General features: G+C 38.3%; 1 protein-coding gene across 2 annotated transcripts in view; it reads right to left on the reverse strand.

Moving 5' to 3' along the window:
* LOC111504188 (uncharacterized) overlaps nucleotides 1–12,409 on the reverse strand; it is a 442,392-nt gene that overhangs the window by 416,731 nt on the left and 13,252 nt on the right. Inside the window, exon 2 of one of the 2 annotated variants that reach the window (XM_074171789.1) lies at nucleotides 2,571–2,638. The exons of the other annotated variant lie outside the window; for it this stretch is intronic. Coding sequence (XP_074027890.1) covers nucleotides 2,571–2,638 — 68 coding nt within the window. The remainder of the gene's footprint in view (nucleotides 1–2,570; nucleotides 2,639–12,409) is intronic. 2 annotated transcript variants of the gene reach the window in all.

The following is a 12,409-nucleotide window of genomic DNA, read 5'->3' on the forward strand; positions in this document are numbered from 1 at the left end:
TAAAATCCATAGATGGCGCACCCTAAACTTTAGAAATTAATTTTTCAGGATCGTTGGATGCACTTTCCCCAAAATCGCACTTACCCCACCTGACCTTACACGAAAAATCATGTTTGGAAATGAGTTCTACATCTAAAATCAATATACAAAGTCGAAAGATCACAAAATATTTACCTTGACTATGATTTTGTGCATTATTCAATAATATACAGTTATGGAAATCAAAAAATATTGCAAACTGGGTTAAAGAATCATTTCAAATATTCAATTCATTCTACAATCCTTAATCTGTACAACTGCAATTTATTATAAAAAACACGATTCCTACATACATATCTCTTTCTAATATTGCTACTAAATTCAAGCGTTATAGGCTCGCTTGGGTAATCTGTTGAATCTTCCAAAATTTGATAGGAAGGTTGAATGAGGTCAAGTATAGACAGAAATGATTGTACTCGAACTGATCCAACAAAAGCTTCTGAGGTAATACAATTAATCATATGATAAAATTTAATGAAGTAAAATGAAAAGTATTTGATTTTTTTGCAAAAATATTAATTCAATTTGTTTCATACTTTCAGCAACCGTATTAACTCCAGATAATACTTTCTGTGTAGAATACTTATCCTTTGGGAACCTCAACTCATTATATGAAATAAACCACCTATATACTAATACGCTTTCTGTTTTCTTGTGCCCTTCCGCACAATTAAAATCAGCACAAGAATGCACCTTATTAATATTCAAATATATCTCTAGAACACTTTCAAAACACACACAAACTAAACTCGATGAAAAAACGAATTGTTCCTATGCGAGTTGTCAGCTAAGAAAAAGTTGAAACTCAATGTTGCAAAAACAAACAGATTGGATCCGATATGACATACATTTTCAATTCCGAATAAACCAATAAATTGTGATACGGGTACTCCATTTTCCTAAGAAAATTAACGATCAATTAAAATTTTCTGTATTTATTCAGTTTTTTAAGAATAAAGCCAGCAAACAAATAATTATAGAATAATAAGATCGCTCAAATCCACGAATTAAGCATAAAAATGGACAATAATATCTGTCTTGATAACTGATATAGTACAAATTATATCTAAATATGATTCTAAATATAATTTAACGAGCTGTATTTTCAAATGGTTTTCGAATGCTCATGAACCCAAATGAAATAAATCAATTATACATTCACGCCACCCATCATAAATAAGAAATTCAACGTTTCTGGTATATTAGCCATATTGTCATCCAGTCAGCCAGCGCCCTCTGTAGTGTATGCGACAATGTGCTCTTTCTAATGTCAATAGTTTCCACACATAACTTCCTATTTTCGTTAAAAATAATTTCAAAATGAATGTTGAGCCTAGTTTTGTTAAAGCTGACTCCGACAACTTACCAAGAGTCGATTTTGAAATGATCGATGAATTTTACTTGAAAAATATGCAATACTTTCGTACCGAAATGAAGAATGAAAAATTGAAACGGTAGGTGGTATATTTAGTAGGTCCCTTTTATTTATATGACATTCATTTTACACTTTGTCTTTTATCGAAGGATGGAAAGTTTTGATTTAATTTTTATTTTAGCGTGGCCGACTGAAGAAAACCATAGATCTCTTTGAGTTTCGTTTTTTGGAACACCTAAAAACTTTTTGTCTGGTATGGATGATCTGTTTTTACAACTAGTTATAAAACATATTTTTACCATTTTGGTTGCAGTAATGGTAAAATTCAATCCAAAAATAACATGAAAAAATATTTTTCGGAATATGCAGAAAAATAGGCACCCGCCGAGACCTAGCTTTTACAAAAAAAAAAAAACATTCTTTACTTAGATAATGGTAACAGTTGTATTCACACCGAGTTGACAACATTAACAACAAAAATGGCGTCTGTTAAATTGGATCATCAGATCTGTGATATTGAAAACCAATAAACTTGGCTCTAGACACGCTCAATTTTATTGGTCAACAGACACGCGGCCTATTTAAATTATTGCTTTTCGAATTGTTCTTTTTTCTGCAAATGTTTTTCTTGGGACCGATTAGGCTTGATAAGTATAATATACCCCTAACTCGATCAGTCTATAAGCAAACCAGTATCATTTTCCATAGCATGAAACAAGCCCATTACTAGTCTCTATATTATTGAATCTAATATTTACCCGATCTAGCGCTAGGACTTCACCCGTTTAGATACTGAAGCACATCGCCATCGATTGTTTTTTAATTCGTTTATAATTATGAATGTTATTATTCTTGTAAGTATTGCACGAACCAAAACGGTCCTTCGACCGATTGAACATAATCGTACAGGAACGAATCGAAAATTAATTTCCAAAGCAGATGCGACTCAAAATCATCCAATGGGCATTAGTGCGGCAACCACCAAAATGTTTCTAGCCACTGACTAAACCGCGGTTTCGCGTGAACCGAGGCCGCAGAAAAATTTTTCCTTTGTTTAAGGCTAATGGACCACGTAAATAGACAGCGGCCCGAAACGTGGTCGCCATCTGCTTATTGTGATTGTTTTATAATTCAGATTAATCTGTATCTCTCATACCTTTGTTATGTCTGTTCACGATCCCAAAGAAATCTGTGGTGCGACTTTTGCGCCTATTTTGGGATGCACTGAAAATAGAAAAGCTTATCAACAAAAAATATATATTTCAGAATTATGTAACAGAATGTGTTCATTAAATCTAATATGAAACCAAAACAACAATACAGGTACTCCAAGCTCAAAGAAGAAACGATACATCAACAAACCGATAAATGAAATGAAGCAATATACAGATTCGGAAAATAGAAAAAAAAATATTTCGTCTTATATGTTGAGTATCTGGAATTGATACTGGATACTAGACTCACCTGGATCTGGAATCACATGAAAAGAAAGGAAGAGATAACACTGATGCTAGCCAGACATACCCATGGAAAGACATGTAGGCTAAATTCAGACATAATGTAATGGATGTACTCGACAGTGGTTGAATCTGTACGTATTCAAGTAACACTACATAATGAATAAGTTATGGATTTTCATCAAGTATCGGCCAATTCCATCACAAACTGTATGGGTAAGATCTCAAACCGTAAAAAGTAGATGAACAGTCATCTTGAGAATTTGTCTGTTTGATATTCACAAGTCTGTAAAAGTCCTACGAATGACAACACTGAAAAATCGAACCTTCTGCGAACTAATGATGGACCATTACTCTTGGGATCCTTTACGGACCATGAAGTAATCAGAAATCTAAAGTGAGGGAGATGGACATCAATTCAACAACTACAACTGTCCTACCTGAAACATCGAATATAGAGCTTGATCCTGTTAACAAACCTAAGAGGCTAAGTGGTGCAATCACCAATTGTCATATCTTATCACCTACTCGGTCAATACATACATATATGTCTTTCAATCATGCAGTGCGGAAGGGCTCGTCTCCAGCTACAGGGTGCCACCATGCGCACTCTACATACAATACCGGGTGTAACTGAATAAGTGTAAAACATTTGAAGAGGTGATTCCTCATCGAAAAAAAGATAGGATTTTCCATATAAAGAAACTTATTGGAGCATCCCTTGTTAAGATACAGCCCCTTAAAGGGGGTACTTGAAATTTGTATGACAATTTTTTTCACAAGCACTGAAAAAGTTACAATATTGAAATTAACCTGACGTTTTGTACTACCAAAAAGACACTTAGCCACTAATTTATTTGGTTTACCCATGGTTGTAAGGGGTGGAAAACGCAACCCCTAAAATTTATTTCCAATGTAACTTTTTGTCTTATTATTTGTTTACAATTTAAAAATTTATTTCCGATAGCCTGTTTCATTCTAAACAAAAAATGTCACTTGGGTTTTTTGCCCAAAATAAACCAGTTCGCAGCAAAAAATTATTTTAAGAAACAACTACAGAGATACATCGTCATAAATGCGAACTGTATTTATTGTTATTTTATAGTTAGTACCTGCATTAAACGATTGAAGGGTAATAAACAAAACAAATTTATTAATAACAAAACACACAACATGTAGAAATCATAGTAAATGTTCAATATGTCTACCTTCAGACATTACGCATGCGTCTAGACGCCGGCGCATTGAGCCACGTATTCGCTCAAATATTCCTGGAGTCTCTCTGATTACCCTGCACGCATCGATGATGCGGTTTCGTAAGTCCTCTACATCGCGAACAGGAGTACGATAAACCAAATGCTGTAAATGGCCCCAAATAGAGAACTCGAGAGGGTTGAGATGCGGGGGTCGAGCGGGCCAGTTCTGTGGTCCTCCTCAACTTATCCACTGATTTGCATATGTTTCAGTTAAATGCTGACGTGTTACTTGACTAAAATGGGCGGGAGCCCCATCATGCATAAACAACATATACCTTCTGACGCCCAAAGGAACTTCCTCCAGCAGTTCTCTTAAAAATTGAACGTATGCCTCACCATTTAATCGAGGAGGTAGAACATGAGGCCCAATTGAATCATCCCCAATAACTCCGAGCCACACGTTAAGAGAAAACTGTTCTTGATGGTTAGTTTCGACAATAGCGTGAGGGTTTTCGTCATATGTGGTAATTAAAGAAATTTATAATCTTGTCCCGAGAAAAACTACATTCGTCTGTGAATTCGGTCGTCTTCAGAAAGTCACAATTTCTTCTAATCATTTCCAGCATCCAATTGCAAAATTCAAGACGTTTCGGAAAGTCTCGCGGTAACAGAGCCTGTACTCGTTGCAGATGGTAAGGGTATAAGAGTTGTTCCTTTAAAATTCGAAATACCGTCATATGATCAACATTTAGCTGGAAAGCAATCTTTCTGGTACTGGTAGTAGGTTGTTCTTCAATCAAATTAAGTACTGCTTCCTTAAGCTGTGGTGTTCGTGCTTCTCGATGGCGACCACAATCCTGCGTTCTTTTGTCGAATGAACCATATTCTCGTAATCGTTGATTAAGTCGAACAAATATTCTATGTGAAGGATGCTGCCGTTGAGGATACATTTCAGCATATCTTCTAGAAGCTTCTAACCCATTCCCCTTCGACAGACCGTAAACGTAATGCATATCAGCCATTTCCTCATTTGTGTATGCCATTTTAATAACAAGTGAATTATTAAAGTAACAAATTAAGAGCAGAACAACAACACACAATTAGTATTGATTCAATTTCGAAAATTCACAAACTGACAGCGTCATACCAATTTAAGTGTCACTATCGCTAATAGCGACCTACTAGATAGATTAGTTTCGAATTTTCGCATTTATGACGGTGTATCTCTGTAGTTGTTCGTAAAATAATTTTTTGCTGCGAACTGATTTATTTTGAGCAAAAAACCCAAGAGACATTTTTTGTTTAGAATGAAACAGGCTATCGGAAATAAATATTTAAATAGTGAACAAATAATAAGACAAAAAGTTACATTGGAAATAAATTTTAGGGGTTGCGTTTTCCACCCCTTACATATATGGGGTAAACCAAATAAATTTCTGGCTAAGTGTCTTTTTAGTAGTACAAAACGTCAGATTAATTTCAATATTTTTACTTTTTTAGTGATTGTGAAAAAAATTGTAATACAAATTTTATGTACATCCTTCAAAGGGCTGTATCTTAACAAGGGATGCTCCAATGAAATTTCTTTATATGAAAGATTCTATCTTTTATTCGATGAGGAATCACCTCCGTAAATGTTTTACACTTATTTAATTACACCCTGTATAGTCAGGTATTACGAATTATCTGGAATAACAAAATATGGGCACCAGAGGCTGATTACCGAACACAAGAGGTTAGATTTCAATCTCACTGAAGTGCCAAGCAGCAGATTGAGGATCACCACTGAGTAAGTGGGGGTGGATAAATGAGATTCGAGCTTCTGCAAACGGAAAGCGTGTGGGAAAGATTATATTTGAAGGCTCTCAACCCAGGAGGGGCATAGTGCACAAGAAGTTTCAATCTGAAGCCTCAACAAAATATGCGGATCAACATTCTTACAGATAGCCAGACAGTATTTGGGGCATTGATAAACCTTATAGCAGCATCGAGATTGGTCTGGGAATTTCGTGAAGAATTGAAGAAACTGGCGGACCGGAATAGGTTGACTCTATAGTTACTGGGTGCCTGGGCACTCAGCAATAATTGGCAATAAAAAGCAACTATGAGTGTACCAGACACAGATTATCAGCTCCATATGTTGGTCCCAAAACAGCTGTGGAGGTACAAAAATCTATGGATAAAAAAATATAAAGATTTCTGGGAAAATACCCTTGGGAACACGGCCGGGAAAACCTCATGCAGAGACCGTCTAAAAAAACGAAAGATTTGCTTCAACACAGCAGGGATGGGCTGAAAATAATGACAGATATATCAACTGTATCACGTAGACCTTAGCTGGAGGCAACAACAAAATAACAGAAATACGTCGTCATGCTTTATAAGAATGCGAGACAATGGATTACAAGAGATAATCAATTTATGGAAAAGCAAATTATGTCCAGAAGAGTATGTATGAGAAACATCCAACAAAGGATATCTATACAAATTAGTAGAGGAAACAAAATTGTTGGAATTGATTTCATGAAAATATAGGAGGAAAAACGCAATAAACTCATGAGGCTGCAGTTTTTTCGGAGACTTGGAAAACGACTCACAGGTCATCCATGAAAAGATCGGATATACAAAGGCCATCAACACGGCTGATGGCATCAAAGTACAGCCAGCAGGCATTCCTGATTACAGGAATATGATGGCTCTACTGGAGAGAATGAAAATTCCTCACCATACTTATAGTATGACTGACGATAAACTCCTCAGGGTTATCTTCCGCGGTGTCCCAGAATTCCTGGACATCATCAAGGATATCAAAGAGAAACTCAACGCGAGAGGATTCGACGTTTTGTCAATCTTGCGTATGAAGAAAGCAGATAGCAAAGAGTTGCCGCTGGTTCTTGTGCTGGTCTCCAAAGCACAAAGCCACATCTACGAAACACGAGACATCCTGAATATAAGAGTCAGGGCAGAAAAACAGGGACCTCGAACAACGGTAGAACAGTGCTACAGTTGCCAAAAATTTGGGCACACGAAGCGGAATTGCAAAGCAATTCCTATCTGCGTTAAATGCGCAGGACGTCATTTAACGTCCGGGTGCAAAAGAGACAAGCAGTTGCCTGCGAAGTGCAATAACTGCAAAGGTGCGCACCCCGCTAGCTACCGTGGATGCCCAGCATTCCCTAAAATCAAGGACTCCCGGAAAGCAGCCCCAAGACGACAACCAGCCTCCACAAGGCAGCCTGTTGCCCACCAGAGGCAGCCAATTCCCGCCCCAAGGAGGCCCGTCGGGTCCAACGCGACCAGGAGCGGAGTCTCCTAAGCAAATGCGGCCAAAGGTCCAAACAGACAACATCAGAATGTCAACGCAGTCGAAGTCCTAGTAACGGCAATAGACCAGCTCAAGAGTCCGATGGCACAGTTTCCTGCGCCACACACGATGTACGCAGCAACCACCCTCGCCAACATCAGGAACTAAATGGTTACACGCCATATAGTACCTGATTCCCTGAAAATTGTCACCTGGAATGCCAACGGATTACTCAGGAAGAAACTCGATGTAGAGGACTTCCTGACAGAAAAAGACGTGGATATTATACTCCTGCAAGAGACCCACGTGCAAGGGAAAACTATAGCGATCCCGAACTATGTCTTGTATAAAAAAAGACAGAGTCGGCAGACGCGGAGGTGGCGTAGCCATCCTCATAAAAAGATCGATTAGACATGCTCAAATTGGTCTAGACGAGGATGCGCTAAATCGTTTAGAAGCCATAAGTATCGAAGTAAACCTTCAAAGGGGTCCACACCGATTATAACAGTATATAACCCCCCAACAACCGCATACAGCCGGAAACACTCAGGGCTCTCCTGCTAGAAACAGACACCGCAACGATAGCTGCAGGTGATTTCAACGCGAAACACACGCATTGGAGTAGAGCTACCAATCTGAACGGCCAAGTGCTATACGCTCACGCCGACGAACACGGTTATCAGGTTTTGGGACCGCTATTGCCTACCCACTACCAAATACCTCATAGACCTGATGATCTAGACATAGCAATTGTCAGAAACATCACTCTCAACTGAGATATATATGTGACTTCTGAAACTTGACTCAGATCACAACCCAGTGACACTAATTCTAGGGGAAGGCCCCCCAATACAAAACGATAGCGAAGGAATCAGGACCAACTGGGAAGCTCTCAATCTGTACTTGGAAGCAATGCCTGCTATAGAACGACCTCCCGAAACCCCCGAAGCCTTAGACGCTACGGTAACACGGTTCGAGGAAAACATAAGAAACGCTCTCGCAGCGAAGAAATTCTATAACGAATTTCCTCGGCGGATTAAAACTCTAATTAGAGAAAAAAACCGTCTCAGAAGAAGATACCACAGGACTCTATTTCCAGGAGATAGAGCCAGTGCGAATGCGATAGCCAGCGAGGTAAAATGCGCCATTCTTGACTTCAGGAATGAACCCTCCTGGGACTTGGGCCCGGAGATAACTCTCTTTGACGATTAGTCAAGAGCTGGAAAAACAAAAGAGAAGCTCCGACGCCAATACATGGCCAACGGTAGATAAAGCCTTAGCCTTCGCGGAGACTATGGAAAGCCAATTCAGACTGAACACAGATCCAAACGATGATATCAATAGAGATATCCGAATCGAAGAAGCAGTGGATGATACACTGCTACTCGATGACAAGGACGTCATCAGACCCGTGTCAGAAGAAGAACTAAACGGACTGATTCGAGCCACCAAGCCTAAAAAAGCCCCATGAGCTGATGCAATAACAAACAGGTTATTGAAACAGCTGTCAGACAATCAAATAATGTCCTTTAAAAACTTCTTCAACAGTTCCCTGAATCTCAGACACTTCCCTAAGAACTGGAAGCACGCTGAGAGTATCATGATACCAAAAAAAGGCCAAGACCCAAGATTCCCTCAAAACTACAGACCTATAAGTCTGTTAGGCTCCATGGCCAAGGTCGCGGAGAGAGTAGTCCTGCAAAGGTTGAACGAGGAGATCGAAGACAGACAACTTCTACCGGACGAACAGTTTGGCATCAGAAGAGCCAGCTCTTGTGAACTACAAGCCCTAAGACTGGTTGAAAATTCAATCCAGGAGATGAATAGAAAAATAAACGTACAAATCTTACTATTAGACATCTCGAAGGCCTTCGACCGCGTCTGGCACGAAGGTCTTCTACACAAAATGATTAATTTCGACCTACCACTGGGACAGGTCAAATGGATCCTACCTGAAGGACATAACTTTTACTGTGAAGCTCAACAACATCCGTTCACCGGTAAGACAAATAGAGACTGGAGTGCCACAGGGTGCAGTCATTTCACCCACGCTATACAACCTCTATGTCAGCGAGCTCCCGAGAATAGACCATGTTAAAGTATCACTCTATGCTGATGACACCGCCCTGATGTCCTCGTCCATGGCGAGAGAATTCGGCGTAGCTTATATGCAGACTGCAGTTGCAGCTGTTGCGACTTGGTTCCTGGACTGGAAAATCCGAGTGAACCCTGCAAAAACACAAGCGATAGCATAAGGTATGCAAAGTGCCCACCCGAATCTCAGAGTTGACATGGCAGGACAAGAAATCGCCTGGAGCCTCCAGGTTAAGTACCTAGGTCTAACTATAGACCGCAAGCTTACCTGGGTCAAGCACATCGAATCCGTGAAGACTAAAGTGAGTGCGGGGATATCACATTTGTATCCTCTCCTCAATCGCAAGAGCAAGCTAAGTCTTAAAAACAAAGTCTTACTTTATAAGACTGTATTTAAACTCGAAATAGAGGAGTTTTCGAAATTGCGGAAACTCATGAGAACCCCCTAGTCAGGGCCGCGGTAGATTACGCTATCAACGACCCTTCCCGCTTCAAAAGGCCTCGCATCTCCGAGAAGTGAGGTCACTGGCTAGTAACCTCGGAAAGCTAAGAGTTGAACGGAGTTTAACAAAGAACACGGCGGCGAGAATTAGTCTCGACCGTGCAACGCACCTCTCAGAGTCTTAACTAAGCCTATATCACAGGCAGAGAGCACGAAAGAGTCAGGGATTCAAAAATCCAACTCGATTTATCAGAAGACAGGCATTCTATACATGCAGTTTAGCCGCGTTGAAATTTATCGAGTCCCAGGTACTTTGTTGTTTGGGTCGTATCTTTCCTGAACTAATGAGAGGTAATACCTCGAAACCGGTCTGTAGGTGATCTACTCGAATAATTTCAGCATGGTCCTACTGTTGGATGAACGAGAAACATCTGCGAGACTTACCTCTGTGAGGTATCTTGCATAAATATCTATCTGATATAATTCAATATCTAGCGTGCTATTAGCCGGAAAGTAGTTATTTTCCGGCAGGCATTTACCAGAACATAAGGTGTAGATAGTTGGGAGAGATGAATATTTCGAAATTTTACTTCGAAATATTTATTTTCTTCAGACACAATTAGTTTCAACTTATTAAATCGTGTTCTTTCATTCGCATATTCTGACATGTTTTTCCATAATAATGTTACTTTTCTTTCACAGCGTCTGAAAGCAGATACTTCAACCTAAAAAATGCCAGTGTTGATTTTTAAAAAACCGATTTTCAGCACATGGGCATCAAAGTCTGAAAATGAGATATTTTTCGAATTCAATATCATTATAAAATTACATATCTAAAACACAAAAAATAAGATCCCACTAAATATCGTGAAAACAGACAGAAAACAATCAAACGGTTTTTTTCAAATTTTCTCGGAAAATTTTACTATATATGGAAAAAGTGTGCTAAAATTGGTTGAAGATCTTTATTTCTCATACAACAACTGCATTGAACGTTTTTCAATGGGAGATCTAGCTTAGCGAATATCATGAAAGACCATTTCACTAAAAATTCACCCCGTTGCATACCCCGTACCTAGGATCGACTTTAATTTATTATTTTATTCATTACTATTTTTGTACTGTTATTAAATGTTTCCTTTTCAAAAATAAATTGCACTGGTCTCATTTTGCTAGCAATTTCTTTTTTATACAATTCAATGACCCATAAAATGAAATTGGGTGGGCAACCTTCTTGTTTTTCGGGGAGGAAATTACGTGAATAACGGCCTTCTAGATTTAGTAGCATATCAATTAAATATATTTTTGGAATAGTTTTTCGTGATTAAGGGCGTTGAAGCATTGCATGTCGAGGTCACGGAAGAAAATAATGTAGGCCGTATCCACCCGTATAGGTCCGATCGAAGAGCTAGGTGATATTTTATGTCGTACATAAATTACCCACCACTCCTTCATACCCTGCATTACGCTTAAAACGGCAATATTGGCGTGGTTGCGGTTGGTCTCGGCCAAGAGGTCACCCCGCACTCCATTTCCAAGGACACGTTTTTATTGAGTGGTTTTGACATCGACGATGACAGCTGTATTACAAAAATAAGTAATAATATATCATAGTCGTGTTATTTTTTAGGAAACATCCTTTATATTTTCACTCACTTTCATTCAGCAGAGTAGGACTCAATGATATAAAATCGTTTAGGTTTATACCAGGTTGTTCGCAAATTACAGTGCGATTTTGTATTACAAAATGAGTTTTGAATTGAAGGGGTTATATTTTTAGGAGTGATTAATTTTTGGGAAAGAAAGTTTTTGGCTTTCTACTACTCCATCTTGATACAAAAAAAGGATGAGGGAGTCTTCCAAAGAATGGAAGGAAGTAATCAATTTGAAAATAAGTAACTCTATACATGGATATGTAGATCATGCAAAGAGGTAACTTTCAGACACAAACTGAAATAAAGTCCTCCTGAAACAGCTTCTTTCATATAAAAATTGAATTACACGAAAGAAAAAAAAAGAAAGAAAGTCCTCCTGAAATAGCTACTTTCATATAAAAATTTAATTACACGAAAGAAAAAAAAATAAATAATTTTTTTCTTTCGTGTAATTCAATATTTATATGAAAGTAGTTGTTTCAGGAGGACTTTATTTCACTTTGTGTCTGAAGGTTACTTCTTCGCATAATCTACACATCCATATATAGAGTCACTTATTTTCAAATTGATTACTTCCTTCCATTCTTTGGAAGGTTCCCTCATCCTTTTTTTGTATCAAGATGGAGTAAGTAGTAGAAAGCCACAAACTTTCTTTCTCAAAAATGGGTTTATTCACACCAAATAGGTATCTTCTAATCGATAAGATAGATTGAGAAAATTATCCAGTCAAATATTCCTGAAAATAGTGTGTTTTCATTTCATATTCATAATACCAGGATATATCATATTTGACTACTCGATTTCTTGAGGAAAATATATAATAGTCGTTAAAGTGTAACGTAAGAAC

This window comes from Leptinotarsa decemlineata, unplaced genomic scaffold, assembly GCF_025532065.1.
Source record: "Leptinotarsa decemlineata unplaced genomic scaffold, Ldec_3_MD MMD2_tig00000035_RagTag_RagTag, whole genome shotgun sequence".
NCBI classification, from domain to species: Eukaryota; Metazoa; Arthropoda; class Insecta; order Coleoptera; family Chrysomelidae; genus Leptinotarsa; species Leptinotarsa decemlineata.